Here is a 21,594-nt window from a genome sequence, read left to right on the forward strand (position 1 = left end):
GGGAAAGAAAGGGGAAATTTCTTCTAGTGGGCCTGAGAAGTCGCTGCCCTTCCCGAGTTTGGCATCTGGGCCAGCCTATTTTGGTTGGTTTGGATTGGGTGGTGGTTTTGAGGGCTTGTTTCACTGGTATTGTAAGAGATACAGCCAAGAAACCCCATAATTACAGTTCTTTTTTCAGAATAAAGCTGGAAGTCTAGTTCTCCAAATGCTGTCAAAGTTATGGTACATTTGATAGATTTCAGTAGCCCGGTAGTGTCACCGAAGTGCGTAGTGTCTTCATTACTGCCATCTAGGGACTGGAATTCTCTGTAGCAACAGCTTTTCCCTACCTTGCCCCACCCAACCCCACCCCAGAGCTACACACATGCGCCCTTGACGTTTTTCTCCAATGAGTAACTGGGAATACAGATACGGTCCAGACTTATTGAAAAATATTCCCTCAGCACCAAGGGTCATTTAGAAATATTAGCTGTTCTTGTTATTGATGTCGTTGCCATTTTGTATTTTTAAATGTCACTGAATTTCCAAGTGTAGAGTGTATTCACATGGGACTTTCTCTCTTGCCCTTACAAGGGAAAAAGACCTTGATGAAGTCCTGCAGACGCACTCTGTGTTTGTAAATGTTTCCAAAGGTCAGGTTGCAAAGAAGGAAGATCTGGTCAGTGCATTTGGAACAGATGATCAAACTGAAATCTGTAAACAGGTGAGTTCTGGCAACTGAAGCACAGTTGACCTTGATATTCATTTGTAGACTAAATACCTGCGGGTTTGTTGAACTTTATCTTTTTCTGGAGGAAACAGTCACCGTACAATAATGTGAATTTCTCACCATCACTTTTAATAATACAGAATATGGATTATTAATACAGATTTTTGCCAGGATCTCCAGAAATTAAATTTTCTACTAACTTAATGTGCTATGCCTGCAAGTATTTCATCCTTTAGACCCTTTGCTAATATTGCTTTTTCCCTTTCTCCCACCTGACCCTCTGACAAGTGAGATTTTGAACCACAACTCAATTCAGTGTAACCTTTAGGCAAAAGCACAGATTGTTACCTATGTATCAGTAGCTAGAGATGAAATAATGTTTTCTTCCTAGTTTTTCATTCTTGTTGTTAATTAGTGCATAATACATTAAGATATTGCTTTCTTACATTTGTTGTGTCCTTTGTTTTTAGATTTTGACTAAAGGAGAGGTTCAAGTATCAGATAAAGAAAGGCACACACAGCTGGAGCAGATGTTTAGGGACATTGCAACTATTGTAGCAGACAAGTGTGTGAACCCGGAAACAAAGAGACCATACACTGTTATCCTTATTGAAAGAGCCATGAAGGACATCCACTATTCAGTCAAAACCAACAAGAGTACAAAACAGCAGGTAAGTGGTTTGTAGTGTCATAAAAATTGATCCATGAATATCAGTTTTCCCCAAAGAAATATTTGAAGTAATGGGTCTGCATGGAAGCAGGTGGGTAGGGAGTTTGGAGACAAGGTGGGAGTTGTAAACAGGGGAAACATAATTTAACTAAACACAGATGTATATAGGGCTTCTGTTTCTATACAAAGCAAGTGTTTTAAAGACAGAAAGTTAGATTTTTTTCCATAGAATTATGTATGTATTTAATTCCATTGTTTTTTTTGTTTTTTTGTTTTTTCAATTTGACTAGAGAGAGAGACAGAGAAAGGGAAAGCGCAAAATCAAGCCGCCAGGTCCAGGACTGGAACCATGGCCGGCCGTGTGGGAACCCAGCACCTTTAACCACCAAACCATCTACCAGCTCCAGAAACTTGAATTTTTTTTTTTTTTTAAAGAATATTTTATTTAAAAAAAAAAAAAATCATTAAAGGGAACCAGCAGTTAGCGTAATGGCTATGTCGCTGGACTCCCACGTAGTCGACCACGGTTCGTGTCCCGGACCCGGTGGCTTAAAACTCACGCCGGGCATGTGTGCGCGCGTGCCCAAGATCCTGAGAGGAGAATGGAGGAGAAGGGATTGCGGCGTGACCATCCCCCCTGGGGGGGGATTTCTCGCTTTCTGTCTCTATGTCTCTCTCTGTCTGTCTGGCGAGCACACGCGCCCTACAGTGAAAATCTCTCAAAAAAAAAAAAATTTTATTTACCTTTATTTATTCATTTATTTATTATAATTTGACCAGAGAGAGGGGGGAGAGAGAGAGCGAGCGAGCGAGCAAGCAAGCTACCAGGTCACCAAGTCTAGGACTTAAACCGTGGTCAGCCATATGGGAATCCAGCACCCTTAATCACCATGCCACCTGCCAGCCCCAAAACTTGGATTTTTAAAAGGTCATTTTAAGGGGCAGGCAAGTGACATGGTGGTTGATGGCACTGGATCCTCACATGGCTAACATGGTTCAAGTCCTGGACCTGGAAGTTTTCTTTCTCACTTTCTCTATTTCTCTCTCTCTCTCTTTCTCTCTCTCTGTGTGTGTGTGAGTGTGTGTGTGTGTTTGTGTCGCTCTCTGCTCAAATTAAAAATAAATAAAGTTAAATCTTTTTTTTTTAAAAAGGTCATTTTAACTCCTTAGTTTATTTATTTATAATTCACATACTGTGAAAGTCACCCTTTTATAAACATACAGTTCAGTGGTATATTAACAGAGTTATGGAATCTTCCCTGCTACCTAACTTGATAACATTTTCATCAACCAAAAGGAAACCCTCGTCCCATTCCCCAACTGCCCTGGCAACCACTAATCTACTTTCTGTCTGCATAGACTTGCCAGATGTTTCACATAAGGGAGATCATATGTGGTCTTTTCAAGGTTCATCTATGTTGTACATGGGCCATACTTCATTTCTTTTTATGGCTGGATAATATTCCATTATGTGGACTGTTTTGTTTATTAGTTAGTGAACATTGGATTGTTTTAACTTTTTAGTTATTGTGAGCAGCGTTGCTATGAAATTCATTACAAGTTTCTTGTTTGGGCATATTTTCATTTCTCTGTGCTTGACAATGGTATCGCTGAGTCATATGGTAATTAATCTTTTGAGGAACTGCCAAAACTTTTTCCAAAGCAGCTGCACCATTTTAACATTCCCATCATCAGTGTATAAAGGCTGCAGTTTCTCCTCATCTTCAGCAGTACTTGTTTTCCATCTTTTTTATTATAGCCATCATGGTAGGATTTTACTGGTTTTTCTCTGTAAATTAACAAAAGACTTGAACATACTTTGAGATGGTTATTAATGTATCTATTTTTGGAGAAACCCCTATTAAGATTCCCTGGGTTATTTTTTAATTATTTGTTTTTTGTTTTGTTTTTTGAGAGGTTTTTGCTATAGGGCATGTGCGCTCGCCAGACAGAGAGCGACATAGAGACAGAAAGCGAGAAATCACCCCCCAGGGGGGATGGTCACGCCGCAATCCCTTCTCCTCCATTCTCCTCTCGGGATCCTGGGCACGCACGCACACGCGCCCGGCGTGAGTTTTAAGCCACCGGGTCCAGGATGCAAACCGACTACGTGGGAGTCCAGCGACATAGCCATTATGCTAACTGCTGGTTCCCAATTATTTGTCTTTTCATTGTTGAGTTGCAAGAGTTCTTTATATAATCTGAATACTACTCATTACCAAATACGATTTACAAGTGTTTTTTCTCATTCAGTGGTTTTCACTTTCTTGATAGTGTTTTTTGAAGCATGGAAGTTTTTCATCTTAATAAAGCCCAATTTTTGTTTTTTTCTATAGCTACTTACATTCTTGTGACATATCTTAGAAAAAAAAAAAAAAAACACAACCAGTGGGGCCAGCAGTTGGTGTAATGGCTTTGTCACTAGACTCCCATATAGTTGACCGCGGTTCGAGTCCCAAACCCGGTGGCTTAAACTCACGCCAGGTGCGTGTGTGTGTGTGCCCAAGATCCCGAGAGGAGAATGAAGGAGAAGGGATTGCCATGTGGCCACACCCCTCAGGGGGTGATTTCCCGCTCGCTCGCTCGCGCTCTCTCTCTCTCTGACAGGTGCACATGCCCTATAGCAAAAATCTCTCCCCAAAAAAAAAATCCACTGGGTTGTCAGAAAGGTTATGACTGCATTTTTACATTAAAAAAAAGAAAAATACATCATGACTTTTCCAGCAACTGAGTACATAGAAACAGCTTTGTTGTTGAATGCCTTATGAAATGATACAACAGCCGAATTAAAGGAATTACAAGTGTTTTCAATTTTATCTTGATAGGCTTTGGAAGTGATAAAACAGTTAAAGGAGAAAATGAAGATAGAACGTGCTCACATGAGACTTCGGTTCATTCTTCCAGTGAACGAAGGGAAGAAATTGAAAGAAAAACTCAAACCACTGATAAAGGTTATAGAGAGTGAAGACTACAGCCAACAGTTGGAAATTGTAAGATTAAACGTTTTTTGCTTCCATGTTACCAAAGTAGTCTATTTATAGTCATAAATATGTAAGCAATATGAACAGTAAGTTATCTGCAGGTTAATAATGTAAGGTAAAAGTAGAACTAAATTGTAATTATTCACACTTACAGGTTTTTTTTTCCCAGTTAAGTTACTCATGATAATATGTGAGGCCCACCCACAGTGACATAAGTAGTAGGGCGCACTGTACAAGGCCGCAGGGGAGGCCCAGGTTCAGTATGGTCTGCACCTGTAATCCTGGCTAACTGGAGGCTGGGCAGGGCATCAATCACAACATCACAAGGCCTTATCAAAAAAACCTATCTATCCCATGGTCATTTATAATAGTCCTGTTCATTTTAGATACACAGATATGTTTTATATGAGTCTTCTATTATGGAACAAATAGAAGTAAGACTGAAGATTAGTCAGCCTCATTTATCACAAAACAGTTTAACAAAGCAGCAAAACCACTGTTGTGTTTGGGTTCTCACTCCATAGCTTCAAACATAGTATAAATTCAGTTGGCCACAAAATCATGCCTGCCTTAAAGGCTCTGCGGTCTAACAAATATGCGAGCTATAGAGCATTGTTTAGTACTGCTGAGTATAAAATCTTGACAAATTTTACACATGGTTTCTAAATAGGTCTTTTTTTTTTTAAAGAGTTATTTATTCATTCATTTATTTGTTAATTTGACCAGAGGGAGACAGAGAGAGAGAAAGTGAGAAAGCAAGCCACCAGGTCCAGGACTTGAACCATGATCAGCCATGTGGGAGTGTCCAGCACCCTAACCACCACACCACCTGCTAGTTCCCCCCACATAGGTCTTTAATATGCTTTTTCTCCTTCGTATGTGGAGATTTCACTGAATTATAAAATTTAGTGCTGAATTTGTTTGAAAGGACATTCGTCTTTCCATCTGACCCCTTGTTTACAGCTGAGGAATCTGGGTAAGTCATTAAACAAGGAGATGAGTGCCTCGTCTTGAGGACCTATGTGGACACCTAAGGGCAGAAGCTAGATGAGACCCCCCTCTGCTGCCCTACCCATTGCCTTATCTACTGCACCGTAGATCTGTAGTTTTAGAAAGGTCTGGAAAGCCTTGTGTTTTGTCATAAAGGAAGCTTAAGCTGAGTTTATTCTGTCGTATTTGTACAGCTTCACTTGGTAAACAGCCGTGTTAAATGTTTCAGGTATGTCTCATTGACCCAGGCTGCTTCAGAGAAATTGATGAGCTAATTAAAAAGGAAACAAAAGGCAAAGGTTCTTTGGAAGTACTCAACTTGAAAGATGTGGAAGAAGGAGACGAGAAATTTGAATGACATTCATCAGTCTCTTCAGCTACAAAACACTAAAGCATTTTCGTTTCCAACTGCAGTTTTATTTCTGTAATCTGCCAAATACCTGTTCACACTAACAGAGATGGGCAGTTTCTATCTTTGTGTTAAGTGTATATCTGGAAAGACGTTCGTACGTGAGTATGTGGGAGTGATTTAATTGTAAATCGAGGTTTGGGGTAAAAATGAAAGCTCCCAGATAACAAGGCGCAGACAGCATTATGCTGTTGTCGTGCCCTTACTGCTTTCCAACATGAGAGTGCATTGAGGCAACAACTGTTGTAGATAAAAGGTTAAATTTTGTACTTTAGAGGAAGATTATTTGGAGGATATTATCTTTATGACAAAAAGAATAAATGCTGGGAAAGAATACATAATGTCTTATTTCTACATGATAAAATTTGTGTATGGGGTAACTATTGTTTCCCGATGTAAAGCTTGGTTGGTGACCCTCATTATCTGAAAATGAATATATAATGTCCATGCAGAACTTCAGTAATTTTCATTGAACATGCTGCCATAGCTAAACTCATTCTTGGTTTAAAAAAAAAAAAAAAGTCATTTATTTCTAATTTTTAAAATTTATAATATATATTAATATAGCTAAAATTATATGTGATCAATAAAACCACTCTTATTTTTCTTAAAAAATGGCTTGTGATTCTAGATATTGTCCTCCCTCCCTTGCTTTTCTCTGCCTTTGTCTGTAGTAGGGTTACAGAGTGCTTAGAATGGAACATGGTCTGATAAACCTCTTAATATTATTTAGAATGTCCTAGAATTTAATTATTTTAGTATTTAAACACTTAAATAGGGTACAAGTTCTTTTTAAAAAATCTATTCTTTTTTTTTTTTTTTTTGAGAGGCTTTTTTTGCTTTAGAGTACCAAAGAGACAGAAATTACTCCCCAGGGGGATGGCCACACCGCAGTCCCTTCTCCTCCACTCTTCTTGGGATCTTGGGCATGCATGCACACGTGCCTGGCTTGAGTTTAAGCCACCAAGTCTGAGACTTGAACCACGGTCAACTATATGGGAGTCCAGCAACATAGCCATTACACCAACTGTTGGTCCAAAAAAAATCTATTCTCAAAAGAATACATCTAGAATGTGTTACAGATTCAAATGAAGATGTATTTTGTAGACAGTAATTTTAATAGAAAAAAGTTCTTTACTAAGGGCCAGCAGATGGCATGGCAGTTATGTCACTACTCCCACATGGCCAACCACAGTTCAAGTCCTGGACCCACCAGCTTAAACTCACACCAGGCATGTGTGCGTGCGTGCCCAAGATCCCAGGAGGAAAGCAAGAGGAGAAGGAACTGCAGTATCGCCATCCCCTCTGGAGGGTGATTTCTTGCTTTCTGTTTTTCTCTGTCTTTCCGGTGAGTGCACGTGCCCTATAGCAAAAAACTCTTAAAAAAAAAAAAAAAAAACCACCTCAAGCTGGGCACAAATGTGTGCATGCCAGAGTCTGAGAAGAGAATGGAGAGAGTGGAGGAGAAGGGATTGTGGTGAGCTGCCCCCACAGAGATGATTTCTCACTTTTTGTCTCTGTCTCTCTTGTAAGCACATACACACTATAGCAAAAACCTCTCTTAAAAGTTCTTTACTTAAACAGGTCCTGATTGGTTTATGAGCACATAGACTCTCCTGCCAATACAAGTTCTCAGTAATATCCCTTTTCTAATAGCTTCAATTGAAATTACGAAATCAAAAGTCCTTTTGTAGTGTTAGTATTCTCATGTTTGATAACAGAATGAGCACTTTTTTCTTACCACTGAAATTAGTGTAGTCTTTGACATCATCCCTTCACTGCTTCAATGTCATTCATATAGTTGGCTTTATAAAGAGAATCTGAACTTGAAGTTCAAGGAGGTATTTGTAGCCAATGAGGTTTACACTTTATTTCCAGCCTAAAGAGATGAAAGAGATGTTTCAGTCTGAAAGCTATAGTCATTACAAATGTCAATTGCTGCATCTTGAGTAGGAAAAGATAAATAGCCACTGTTTTTCTGCCTTAAGTTTTTCTGATTCTGATTATTCATCTCTTCTAGAAAGCTGCAACTCCAGAGCCAGCAGGTGATATAGTGGTTGAGGTGCTGGATTCCCACATGGCCAACTGTGGTTTGAGTCCTGAACCCAGCAGCTTGAGACATGCTAGGTGCATTGTGTGCATGTCCTCAGAGTTTGAGAATGGAGGAGAAGGGATTGCAGCATGGCCATCCCCCCTAGAGAATGACACACTCTGTGTGTGTCTCTCTCTGGCAAGTGCACACACCCCATAGCAAAAAAAGAAAGAAAAAAAACTGGAACTCCAAGAAACATCAAATGTAGATCACATCTGAGTCATGCTCATGAACCAATTAAAGCATAATGGTTACATCACTGGACTCCCACATGGCTGACTGCAGTTCAAATCCCTGACCCAGAGGCCTGAAACTGATGTCGGGTGTGTGTGAGTGTGTGCCCAAGATCCCATGAGAACGGAGAAGGGATTACGGGATGGCCAAACCCACAGGGAGTGATTTCTTGCTTTCTGTCTCTCTCATTAAGTGCATATACTCTATAGCAAAAATCTCTCCAAATAATCTTTTTTCATTTTATATTAATTTCATTACTCAATAGCAAATTTTGATTCATGATCATCTTCCCAGTACCACTGCCACAGTAAATCATTTTATTTTATTAGTTTTGCTATAGTTTGGCATGTGTGCTCACCCAGAGAGAGACAAGAAGAGAAGGAAAGAGATTACCCCTCCTCCAGTGAGGGTAACCATGCCACAACCCCATCTCCATTCTCTCAAAATTGTGAGTAATGCACACATACACACACACATGCCATAATTCTCAAGCCACCAGGTCCAGGACTCCAACCATGCAGTCAGCCATATGGGATCCAGCACCTTAACCACCATGCTACCTACTGGCCCATATGGATTATTTTAAGAATTGTTTAGTTTAAGATCAGCCTATGGCATGGTGGTTAAGGCAGCCGAAACCCACACGGCCCAACCACATGGTTTGAGTCCTGGCTTGAAAAACACAGTCCTGTGTGTGCATGCCCAGGGTTCCAAGGGAAGGAAGAAATGGGAGAGGGGGAATCGTGGGGATTGCAGTATGACTGTTCCAAGGGAGTGCTTTCTCACCATTTCTCTCTGCAGTGGGCACACACACACTTTAGTTCTTTTTTAATTGTTCATTTTGCTTTTTTAATGCAAGCTGAATATTTACTTGATCATCATCGTGTTTCAGAATCGAGCCTCTGTGGTAGCACCACTGTGCTCGGGGATGCTTTCCTTGCAGGCCATACATAATTAGCTCCACCCTGGAAGCCCAGTCCACACTGAAATGCCCTCAAGACATTGATTCATTTCAGCGTGTATTATACGGAACTGTTCAGTTACTTGCTTCCATGTTCAACTGTGAGCTCTTTAAGTGCAAAGAGACTTGGTTGTATGTGTGTATGCCATGGTGCTTTGGACTTACCAGATGGGGAATTGATGTGCAGTAATAAACATGCTCTCGAAGCTGGGATACAGATTTTGTCAGCTAAGCCAGAGCTCCCCAGTCCTCATACTGCAAACCACACACTTGATTATTTTTGTAAGAGGTTTTTGCCGTAGGGCGTGTGTTCTCGCTGCAAAGGGAGGAGAGAGGGAGGGAGGGTGAGGAGAGCGGAAAAAAAAAGAGAAACAGCGGGAGAGTCAGAAATCACTCCCTAGGGATGTTGGCCACACCACAGTCCCATTTCCTACACACGCACACACACCTGGCATGATTTTTAAGCCACCGGTTCCGGGGCTTGAAATGCAGTTGGCCATGAAGGGGCCCAACAACATTGCTGTTACACTATCTGCTGGCCCCCACACACGACCTTAACCTGTATGCTACTCTCAAGCCCACCTCTTGATATTTCAAATGACTTTTCTAGAAATGAGATTCTTTACTATTATAGTTTTTTGCCTGTTCCTATGTTAATGAAATTCAAGATATTGGAAGACTTTTTCCTGCCAAACAATAGAACTGATTGTGGATACATACTTTGCATAAGCAACATTTAATTGTTGAGATGATGGCCACTGATTTGCATCCTGATTTTCATCTCCATCTGCATTTACCTGGGATGGGACCTTCAAAATTTTAAGTCTAAATATAACTGTAAAGTATCAACAATTCTGAGTTAAAAGTATAATTCTGAGCTAAATATCAGATTGGCTATTCCAGCTTCTACCCAATAATGATTTCATAATGCCCTGAGCACACATAGCTGAACTGCCCAGGGTCCCTTCCAAGTGCCTCAGGAAGTTACCACCTTCACCAAATTCCTAATAGAATCTTCAGATGTTCAGTTTTCCACTGGTAGATAATGAAGATAAGTGGGTTGTGGAATTGAAGCAAGCAGGCATTTTTTTCTGTGAAGAGGAGTGAGTTATGTCTCCTACAAGCAAAACCATCCATATCTTGAGATTTTTCTGCCTGGTGAGCCACTTGAATGCCCACAGATTCATGAGTGGAGCTCTGTTTCTGTGGCAGAAAAACCACAGCTAAGAGCAAAACAAAAAGGCCACTAGCTTATTTCCTCCTGTTAATGAAGATAAAAAAGATTTTACTCTTTACATGTGAAAAGTAAAATAGGGCCAGCCCGTGACATGTCAATTAAGGTGGCTGGATCCCATATGGCTGACCTCATGGTTCAAGTCCCAGACCTGGCAGCTTGAGAAACATACCAGGATTGTGTGCATGGGTGTCTAAAACCCCAAAAGGAGAGAGAGAAGAGAGACTGTGGTGTGACCATTCCCCTAACAGGTGCTTTCTCACTTTCCTTCTCTCACTCTCTCCGTCCAGCACACAGGCCCTCTGGCAAGTTCAAAAAAAAAGTAAAGTAGTTTGTGGATAGTTAAAACTACAGAGTAGAAGGATTTAAGGCATACTTTTTGGCATGACAAATGAGTAATGTAAAAAAATTTTTAAAGAACAGGAACCAGCAGTTAGCATAATGGCTATGTCGCTGAACTGCCATGTAGTCAACCGCGGGTCGAGTCCCAGACCCAGTGGCTTAAACTCACACCGGGCGCATGTGAGTGCGTGCCCAAGATCCCAAGAGGAGAATGGAGGAGAAGGGATTGTGGTGTGGCCATCCCCCGGGGGGTGATTTCTTGCTTTCTATCTCTCTGTCTCTCTCCGTCTTTCTGGCAAGCACATGCGCCCTATAGCAAAAAACCTCTCCAAAAAAAAAAAAAGTTTAAAGAATTATTTAATTTTTCATTTTTTTTTTTTAATTTGAAGAGAAAGAAAAAAACGAAAGTGAGAAAGCAAGCTGCCAGGTCCAGGACTCAAACTGTAGTCGGCCATGTGGGAATCCAGTGCCTTTACCTCCACACCACCTACCGGCACTTCCTTATGAAATCTGTTATAGAGGTAATTGTGCAGAGCTTGAGTAGTAACTGCTTGGGATGTTCAGAAACTTAGTGATTGACTGGGACTTCAGTAATGTTATTGAACATGATGCCATAATTAAGATTTCATGATACTATAAAATATTGAAGACTGACCCCATAGACTGGTTAAAGTGAGCCAGATATGACATGGCTAATGGCGGTTCAAATTCCAACCCTGATGGCTTGGCAAACATGCTGTGCCTGCTTTCCCCAAATCCCAACAGGATGGAGAGCTAGAGAGGGATCGTGTCATGACCACGCCCAACTGGGAGGCGCTTTCTTCCTTTCCCCTCTGTCTTTCTGGCTCTCTGGCAAGTCCATGTGCCCTCTGGCAGGGTTTCTGGGCACACATGTACACATACCCAGAGTGATTTTCAAGCCACTGGGTCCAAAACTCAAACCACAGAGTCAGCCACGTGAGATCCAGCCGCTTTGACCTCTACACCACCTGCTGCCCCCCCCCCCCTCTTTTTTCCAAAAAGGATTTGTCCAGCCAGCAGGTGGCGTGGTGGTTAAGGCACTGGAATTCCCACATGGCTGACAGTTCTAGTCCCAGACCTGGTGGCTTGCTTTCTCATTCTCCCTCCCTCTCTCTGGCAAAACTCATGTGAAAAAATAATAAATAAATAAGTAAAATAATTCTTAAAAAATAAAAAAAGAACTGCAAATGGGATTTTGCTTTGAAGTAAAAAGAATTAAAGGACATTACAGTTATGTAAATGAAATTGTTAACAAGTCAAGCAAAAATAGCGAGGTGGATCTTCTCCCAATATGAATGGTATAACTTGAAATATTCATGAAACTCACTTTGGGGGTCCCTCTATGAAAGGTAGACATCCTCCAGAGCATGGGATCCGGCAAACAAAGAACCTGTAATGACCTCAGTCGGGAAAGCTGAGTCTCTGGTACTAAGTGGCCGTGGCAGGAAAGGGCGAGCTGTTTGTGAAGATCAACCCCCAATCCAAAGTCACAAAGACAGATACTGGTTCCTCACAAAGCTGCTTCTCATGGGGACAACTCTACATAGTATGTCTGGTATCACAAGAGTCAGATTGATTTATGACTGTCATTGCCCTGAACAACTCTGATGAAGCCTGCAAATCCTCAGTAGCATGTTTATCCCCAAATTCCAGATTTCCTATTCTCAACGGTGATCCTAAACTTTGTGTACGAGCCCAAAGTTTATGTTAATGTTCATAAATATGGCAGGATAGACCGCTCCATCTCACTGCTAGAGCAACCCAACTATCAGAGTTACCATGGCTGACGTGAGAGGCTGGAAGCAAGCCCAAATAAGGGGTGAAGACTGCTCAGATAACTTTGAAAAGACAGAATAATCAGGAGGAAGCTGTCTTACCAAGTAAGAAACTTTCTATAAAGCCACTGTGATCAAAATAATGCAAAACTGGCAAGGAATAGACCAATCAATGTAACAGAACAGAGCTAAAGAAAGCTTCAGAACAGATGAAAACATAGCACAAAAGTACTTGAAAAAGTTTATAGAAAGGGGCTGGCTGCTGGTGTGGTGGTGAAGGTGCTGGACTCCCACATGGCCGACCATGGTTCAAGTCCTGGACCTCACTTACTTTGTCTCTCTTCTTCTCCCTCTCTCTGGTGAGTGTACATGCCCTATAGCAAACTAAAAAATAATAATAATAAAAATAAATATTTTAAACATTTATTTATTTTAATTCCATTTTTTTTTTTTTTGGAGAGGTTTATAGGGTGCGGTGCGTGTGCCCACCAGACAGACAGAGAGAGACAGACAGAAAGTGAGAAATCACCCCCCAGGGGGGATGGCCACGCCACAATCCCTTCTCCTCCATTCTCCTCTTGGGACCTTGGGCACGCACGCACACACACCCGTATAAGTTTCAAGCCACCAGGTCTGGGACTTGAACCATGGTCAACTACATGGGAGTTCAACAACATAGCCATTACACTAACTGCTGGTCCCTCCATTTGTTATTTTTTAATTTGACCAGAGACAGAGAAAGAGAGGGAAAGTAAGAAAGCAACCCACCAGGTCCGGAACTTGAACCATGATTGGCCATGTGGAATTCCAGCGCCTTTAACCACCATGCCACCTGCCAACCCCAAAAATAAATTTAAGTTTGTAGAAAAAATGGAAAGTACAAGTTCATTTTGGTGCAAAATTGTTTAAATCCATGCATTACTTTTCTAACACATATTTCCCATGAGCTTTTTGAAGATTCCTCTGAAATGATAAATGCAGCTCTGGTAGACAAAAATAATGCCCTCCCAACCAGCCAACCAAAAAATATCCATGCTTTGATCTCTGAAACGTATATCTTTCCTTACATAACAAACAATTTTATAGATAGAAATTAGATTACTTTGAAACAGGGAGAATAGCCTAGATTACCCGGGTGTTCCCAATTAATGAGCCCTTAAAAATGGAAGGGGGAAGAAACTCATGAGAAAGACTCTAGAGGCAGGACATGGAGGGAACCTTCCAGGTGTGCGGGAACTGCAAAAGAAGCATGCCTTCTTCCCACTTCACCCTCCGTGAGGCCCACTGCCTGCACTTCCGAGAGGTGAAGGAGCATTGCATGAACCACCCCCGGCAGGCCGAGGAACACCAAGAGCGCCCGGCGGAGTGCAAGTTCTGCGAGGTGGCTCTGAGCCTCAGCAAGCTGGAGCTCCATGAACAGCACTGTGGGGACCACATGGGGTTCTGCTCAGACTGCAGTCAGCCTGTCAAGCTCCATGCACTGGCCCAGCACAAAGATGTCTGCCAGGGTGAACAAGCCCAGCTGGGGGAAGGGAAGAAAAGTTTGGACTCTGAAAAGGAAATCTACTGTTCTTATTGCAACCAAATGATTCCAGGAAATAAGTATTTCTACCGTATGAATAAATGTCCAACCTCAGAGTTTGTGAATGATTTTCCACCTGGAAAGCCAAAAACACCTTCACCATCCTTCCCAAGTCAGGCTGCTAAAAATCAGACTTCCACAGCAGAGAAGGATGTCCGCCCAAAGACAAAAAATATGAACAGATTTCCTCTTCTTTATGAAAGTTCAACAAAGCAAGCACCAAGAGGCAAAAACAAAGCCAAGAATCTGCCTTCAAAGTCTGAGTTCAATCCCTGGGCCCGCTCTCCTACAGAAGACGAGGCAGCTTATAACATTCTGAGACGATGTTCCCAGTGTGGAATCCTGCTTCCCCTGCCAACCCTAACTCAGCATCAGGAGAAATGCCAGCGGTTAGCTTCATCGAAAGCTAAACAAGTGAAAAATCTCAGCTAGATACGGAAGAGAAAAGAGATATTGGTTTGCCCAAGGTCTTCGGATAAACCAGAAAAAGAAAAGATTCCAGTTCTGGCTGAGAATTCTGAAGAAGCATCTAGGTAGGCCCTACATCTGGGACACCATAGAGAACCTAGCTTGTTCCTCAAAGAATAAAAACACCTTCCCTGGAGGAAAAAAAAAAAAAAGAAGGGGGAACCAGCAGATGGCAAAATGGTTACATTACTGGACTCCCATGTAGTCAACCATAGTTCAAGTCCCAGATCCCGCAGCTAAAACTCACACCAGACGCATGTGCATGCGTGCCCAAAATCCCAAGAAGAGAACAAAGAAGGGATTGCCACATGGCCATCCCCCCTGGGGTGTGATTTCTCGCTTTCTGCTGTCTCTCCGTCTCTCTGGTGAGCACCTCATAGCAAAAATTTCTATTAAAAAAAGAAGAAAGGGAAGGGAGCCAGCAGGTGGCGTGGTGGTTAAGACTCTGGACACTCCCACGTGGCCGACTGCAGTTCAAGCCCTGGACCTGGTGGCTTGCTTTCTCACTTTCTCTCTGTCTCTGTCTCTCTTTGGTGATCATGTGTGCCTTGTAGCAAATTTTTAAAAATAATGATGATGATGATAAATAAAATTAAACAATTCTTAAAAAAAAAGAAAGAAAGAAAGAAATGGAAGGGAAAGGCAAAACTGGTTCAGAGAGATGCAACTAAAAGAGGCAGGTGAGTTTTTAAATGTGAGAGACTTTACCCACCTGTGGCTGGGGGTGGAGGGAGGGCGGGGAGCCATGAGCCAAAGAATGCTGGGAACCGCTAGAAGAGCAGGGCCCTCAGCTGACAGCAAATAAAGCAATAGGAGCCTGAAAGGAGCTAAATTCTGCCAACCACTTGATCAATTAAGGAAACAGTCTCTCTTGCAATTTCCAGAAGGGACTATAACCCTGTCATCCCTGTTTGTAATAATTTATCATGGCAAAAGTAGAAACTATAGATTTACAGATATTTCAATAGGATGAAAAAAGAGCAGTTGATCGATTGGCTTTATGTCTAACAAAGGTAGACCCCTATGTTACAACAGAAAAATTAATTTTAGGTGGATTATAGAACTAAGTGTAAATATAAAACTGAATGTGTTAGTGGGAAATGGGTAATCAAATGTAAAAGCCTTTTTTAAGGAAAACAGAAACCTAGAATCTATAAAAGTAAATACTGAGAGATTTAGCTACATAAGAAGCCCTTGCAGTTTGAAAAACACATCAAGCACGTGTGTGTGTGTGTGCATTCAAAATCCAACAGGATGAAAAAATGGAGAGAGAAGGAAAGTGAGAAAGCCAGCCATCAGGTCCAGGACTCAAACCATGGTTGGTCGTGTGGGAATGTCCAGCGCCTTAACCAACACACCGCCTGCCAGCCCCATACCTGGATAATTTTCTAAAGCCAAGGGTAGCAAGAACCACTCTTTACAGATATCACCACAGCTCCCAAATGCAATCGGCTGCAAAATATTCTCACCTAACAGCATTTTAGCTTCTACGCTCCTGCTTTTCCAGCCACAGATGACAGAGGAACTCACAGGCCTTGCCTCTCACCAGTAAACAAATCTTTCACACACGCAGGTGGTTCACCAGCACCAGCCCCTTCAATCCTTGGTTTGCACAGCCTTGAGTTCCAGGAGTTCCAGGTGTTCCTGCTCTGCCTTAGCCACACTGTGCCAGCAGCTCAGCCTACTCTGATATCCAAGCCCGCTGTGCCAGCCGCTCCACCGCCTCTTGGGAGTGTAGCTGGACCATGGACCCACTGCGTGTCCAGAGCATCTGGACAGCGGTGCACAGTACTTGGGTAATTCTCCAGAGGGGCTAACGCCTTTCTCCACTGCAGCGGTTCTGCGTGTGTGGTCCCCCCACCAGCGGCAGCAGCAACTGGAAACTAGCTAGCCTTTTGTGCCTTCAGGCCTCAAATTCCAGGGCCCAGGCTCCTGTAAATCTGTTTAACGAGGCCCCTCTGAGAATTCTGATGCACGCTCAAGTTAGAAAGCCACTGCTTGACCAGAGACTGCACTAAAGACAATAAAATGTAGGCTTATTTTCTGTCTAGTTTCTTTAAATATTAAAAGAAGGAAGGAACTGGCCCTGTGGCCTCCTGGTGAAGGGAGTCAGATCCCACATGGCAGGCAGGGTGATTTGAATCCCAGCCCTGGCAGCTCACAAAACACACCAGGTGTGTATGTGTGCATGCCCCAAATCCTTAGAGGATGGAGAAATGGAAGACAAGGGATTGAAGCATGACCACATCCCACTGGAGAGTGCTTTCTCCCTCTCCCTCTGCGTCTGCCCACTTTGCATGCCCTCTGGCAATTTTGAAACAGGTGGGTCCACCAGTGGCATGGCGGTTAGGGCAGCTGGATCCCACATGGCCAACTGTGCGGTTCAAGTCCCGGACTCAGGAGCTTGATATGCACACCAGTTGTAGTATGCCCCAAAATCCCAAATGGAGAGATGGAGGAGAAGGGCAGTGGCATGGCTGTTCCACGTGGTGGTGTTTTCTCACTTTTCCTGTCTCTCTCTCTCTCTCTCTCTCTCTCTCTCTCTCCCTCTCTCTCTCTCTCTCTGGTGAGTACATGTGCCCTCTGGCAAAGATTTAAAAAGAGAGAGAAGAAAGGCTTAGTGCTATCCAAACCTCTCTAGTGTATCAGAGAATAATGGCTGAATAAAATGGGAAGCAAGAATCAAGAACAAGGAAAGAATCAAAAACAGATGGCAGCTTCTTTCATTTAGCATGAAAGCTCCTACAGTTGTAGCTTTTATCAGTACTTCATTCCTCTTTATGGCTGGGTAATATTCCACCCGTCACATTCTGTTTACCCTTTCAGGTGGATGGGAGTTCACTGGAGCTGTTCCCACCTTTTAGCTATTGCGAATAATGCTGCTATGAATATTCATGTACACATCTGTCGTTTAACCACCTGTTTTCAGTTCTGTGTATATACTTCTAAGAGAGATTTTTGCTACAAGGCACATGTGCTCACTAGACACACAGAGAGACAGAAAGCAAGAAGTCACCCCCCAGGGGGGATGGCCACGCCGCAGTCCCTTCCCCTCCATTCTCCTCTCGGGATCTTGGGTATGCACACACATGCACCCGGTATGAGTTGTAAGCTGCCAGCCTTGGGACTCAAACCCTGGTGGACTACATGGGAGTCCAGTGACATAACCATTACACCATCTGCTGGTCCCAACTGTTAACCTTTCAAAATGTTTTTGTTGAAACTACTCCCAGTACCCGAGAACGGAGACAGGGTCTTAAAAGTGCAGTCACGCATCACGTAATGAAGGGGTGTGTTCTGAGTAATGGGTAGTTAGGCGATTTTGCTGCTGTGCAAACATCACTGCACACCCCCAGGCTACGCAGTATAGCCTGTTATCATCTGTGGGACACCACTGTACATGGGGCCATCGCTGACGGAAACGTAGGTATGCAGCACCCGACTGTACTCAGTACTGCACAGGAACTAGGGATTCCCTGTTGGCCATCAGTGGATTCGCAGAGGCGGCTCTAAAGGCTTACTCCGTACTGAGAGGAAGGAGCTGCCTCTCGCCAGGGCCACTTGGAATACGTGTCTCTACAAATGGGCTCAGGCTCTCTTTGCCTCTTCCCAGAGCTGCTTCTCATGGACAAAGCTCTGACACTCCAGCTGCCAAAGCAATGAGAGGCAGGGCACTGGGGAGCCCGCCCCATTCCTGCCACAGGCTCCACACCCACTGTGTGGAAATCAGCAAGCCTCCATCCCCACAAAGCATGTGGTTTTGCCTTCCTTCATGAAGCAAAAGCGCCGGCAGATGGGCCTCTCGTCCTCAATTCCAGCCAGGGCCAAGTTCTGTGCTGTTTTGGAATTACAGGGCTGGCAAGACTCCCTTCCTGTTTAGACAGATGTGGACGGACTGCGGCCAGAGGTGAGCTTAGCCTCAGCCTCCTAGCTAATAGCAAGTCCCCCCACAGAGGGCAGATGTGAGGATCAGCTGCAACTAAGGATGTGGGCATGCCAGTCTAACGCCAGGAGGCCAGGCCTCTGATCGAGTCATCGCACTGTGCGTGTCTGCACATCTGTCTCCTCTGCAGACTGTGGTTCCCGTGAGGGCAGGACCTGAGCACGTGAGACGTCAATGGGTGACTCGGTCAGTGTCCACTTGAACCATGCATCCCTCTCCTATTTCCTCCCAGCTTATGAACATCTACTATGTTGCCTTTGAAACGGACAATGCCATCTAAGCTTGTAAATATTCGAAAAGGGAGATTGTTAGTCACCTTGGAACCAAAAATACTCTGGGTTTTCACAGATTTTTGTAGTTGAAAAATTCAGAAAGACAAGTAAAAATAGCTTAAAATTCAGAACCTTTATTTAACATCAATTAATAAGGGACTACTATCCCCTACCTTAGCTAAATATCATTATCTTTCCACAAATATTTTTCAAATTTTGACATAGGACTTCAAAGGCTTAAAATTCTATTAAGCTCTGTACTGAAATAATTTGATAACAAGAGTCTCTGTCTCTCTACATTAGATGGAAGGAAACACATCAGAGAAAACAACAGAACATAATTAAATTTGGTCTTCTCTTAAGATCGAATCATCACTAGTCCAAGCTCTTTGTAGAATTTAGAAGCATGTAAATTCATTTTCTTATCAGTGCAAACTAAGCTATTTTACAACATAGAAATTGAATTAAAAAACACTTTTAGGTCAGCATGATATGATGCCTAGTTTCCTTTTAATTTAAAGATGATTCCTTTCTTAAAGAGAAACCTGTATTTCTGATCTCTCATTTTCCTTCTTTAAACAAAAGGCTTATATTCTGTTTCCATGTGGTCATACTATGTTACTTTTGGCCAAAAATGCTTGCCAGGAAATTAGAACACAGAAAGCACCTTCCAGGCAAATTGTTGTGTTAGATTAGGTTTCTGAGAAAAAAGATATTTTACATTTCAGAAGACATTTCAGCTTTTAAAATTGGCACCTCCCCAGGGCTGGTCAGTGCTGTGCCAGTAAAAAACGTGATATTCTGCAAAGCTGACCCACAGGAAAGTTCCAGATTTACATCCAGAGAGCTCCTTGGGTATGCCAGACACAACACACCCATGACCCAGAGCTGGCTGACACCGGGGTGGCTCAGTTATCGAGACCCAGTGTGGGTGCACTCACTCACGCACTGTGCCTTTCTTCTTGCTCATGGAAGCATAAAATAAAATAAAATAAATAAAATAAAATAGACTTTAAAAAAATGGGACCTCTCCTTCAGGAACAGCAAATGGTACAAAATCAAGTTAGTGAAAAACACACTTTCTCAAGAGATTTAACTGACATCTGCCTGAGTCAGCCTTTCCTTGGCCTATGTTGCCTTTTTTTTTTTTTTTTTTGAGAGATTTTTTGCTATAGGGCATGTGCACTCACCGGAGAGACAGAGACAGAAAGTGAGAAATCACCTCCCAGGAGGGATGGCCACACTTCAATCCCTTCTCCAGTTTCCTCTCTGGATTTTGGGCACATAAGCACATGCGCCACCGTGAGTTTTAAGCCACCAGATTTGGGACTCGAACTGCAGTCAACTATGTGGGAGTCCAGTGATGTAACCATTACGCCATCTGCTGGTCCCAGCCTGTGTTTATATTTGCTTCATCTCAGTAGAGCCCACTTTCCTCATATAGAGATTATGATTTCTAACACACAGCTTAGGATTCAGTGTGCAGTCACCCACCTCCTGGCCCATCCTGCCTTGTGGCACTGAGCACCCTGCTTACTTCATGCTCTTCTCCCTAAAGCCATAGTGTGGGAGGCAGGAGAGGCAGGCAGGACTGAAAGGTAACTCACCACTTCTGTTTGAGGGAGTGGTACATGCAGTAAAAGGGGCGGGGTAAGAAGTATACCACTTATTGAGGCGGCAGGTGGCATGGTGGTTAAGGGAGCTAGACTCCCACATGGCTGACCATGGTTCAAGTCCCAAATCCAGCAGCTTGCTTTCTCACTCTCTCTCACTGTCCCTCTCTGGTTAAATTAAAATAAATACACACACACACACACACACACACACACACCAGTCTCACAGTCTCAATGCCTGAATGCCTGCCTGGGCCAAACCTGGGCTCTCTTTCATGCTGGATGATGCATCATCCTCCAGGACCCACTCTGCTTCCCTCCTGGAGGTCTAGGGCAGGGTAGGTTCTCCTCAGCTCCCAGCATCATCCTGAGGTGTTGGCCAATCAGGAAAACTAGGGGGAAAGAAGTACAGAGCACAGGCTGTTGGACCTGGTCTGCAGGGACCAGAAGACAGCAGCTGCTCTAAGGGCCCAGGGTCAGTTGCACGTCAGAAGTTGTGGCTATCGGGGCTGGCAAGTGGCGTGGTGGTTAAAGGCGCTGGACTCCCACATGGCCGACCATGGTTCAAGTCTAGGACCTGGTGGCTTACTTTCTCACTTCCTCTCTCTCTCTGTCTCTCTCTGATCAAACTGGAAAATAATAATGATAATAATAATAAATAAAGTTAAATAAAATAATTCTTTAAAAAAAAAAAAAAAAGAAGTTGTGGCTATCAGGAATCTTTCCATCTTTGGCAGATGCCTCCCTTAGGAGACACTTTGGAAATCTGAGGGAGTTCTGGTCTTTACAATACAGTAACAGTGGCCTGCTCCTGGGGTGCAGACTTCAATGGTGCAAGATATGTCACGTGTTCCACATAGCTGCCAGTGTCTTATCCAATACTTACGTAAAGATGAAAAACGTTTACATCATCTGAGCCTGGAATCTATCTCTATTTTGCAAAAGGCATTTTTTGCAGTTTTAACATACTGTATTTTCCAGAGACTCCAACTTACATAAGGGAGATTAGGAAAACAGCCAACAAAAATCCCATCTCCAACAGTCACAGACATCTGAATGGCCCATCCAACCCCTTACCTGTCTTTCTGCATGTAGAGTTGTCTCTGTGACCCTCTCGCAGGTAGAAGCATTAAATTCAACTCGTCATCACTTGGTAGATGATACCTTTTTTAGGATAATAAGTTTTAAAAAGAGAAGGTTGGAACTGATTAGGTTGAATCCAAAGTGCCAGGGAAGGCCAAGGGGTCGCTGCTGCCCGAGGGTGGACTGCAACCTCCCCAGCACTAGTGCCCTTGGAG

The 21,594-nt window shown here is 43.0% G+C and overlaps 2 protein-coding genes and 1 long non-coding RNA gene across 3 annotated transcripts in view; 2 read left to right on the plus strand and 1 right to left on the minus strand.

Moving 5' to 3' along the window:
- SBDS (SBDS ribosome maturation factor) overlaps positions 1-6,265 on the plus strand; it is a 6,722-nt gene extending 457 nt beyond the window's left edge. The window contains exons 2-5 of the mRNA XM_006155015.3: positions 574-703; positions 1,180-1,380; positions 4,205-4,369; positions 5,580-6,265. Of these exons, the coding sequence (XP_006155077.1) occupies positions 574-703; positions 1,180-1,380; positions 4,205-4,369; positions 5,580-5,708 (625 nt within the window). The 3' untranslated portion in view covers positions 5,709-6,265. The remainder of the gene's footprint in view (positions 1-573; positions 704-1,179; positions 1,381-4,204; positions 4,370-5,579) is intronic.
- A 1,004-nt stretch (positions 6,266-7,269) lies between these two features.
- On the minus strand, positions 7,270-20,857 carry LOC114008998 (uncharacterized). The gene is made up of 3 exons (XR_003550482.1): positions 20,558-20,857; positions 9,212-9,362; positions 7,270-7,638 (listed from the first exon to the last, which is right to left on the minus strand). It is a non-coding gene; the product is annotated as an uncharacterized LOC114008998 (long non-coding RNA).
- LOC102474978 (XIAP-associated factor 1) lies at positions 13,626-14,528 on the plus strand. The gene has a single exon (XM_014590309.1). The coding sequence runs from the start codon at positions 13,626-13,628 to the stop codon at positions 14,430-14,432; it is 807 nt and encodes a 268-aa protein (XP_014445795.1). The 3' UTR covers positions 14,433-14,528.
- Positions 20,858-21,594: the final 737 nt, after the last annotated feature.

This window comes from Tupaia chinensis, unplaced genomic scaffold (assembly GCF_000334495.1).
Source record: "Tupaia chinensis unplaced genomic scaffold, TupChi_1.0 Scaffold000429_1, whole genome shotgun sequence".
Taxonomy (NCBI): domain Eukaryota; kingdom Metazoa; phylum Chordata; class Mammalia; order Scandentia; family Tupaiidae; genus Tupaia; species Tupaia belangeri.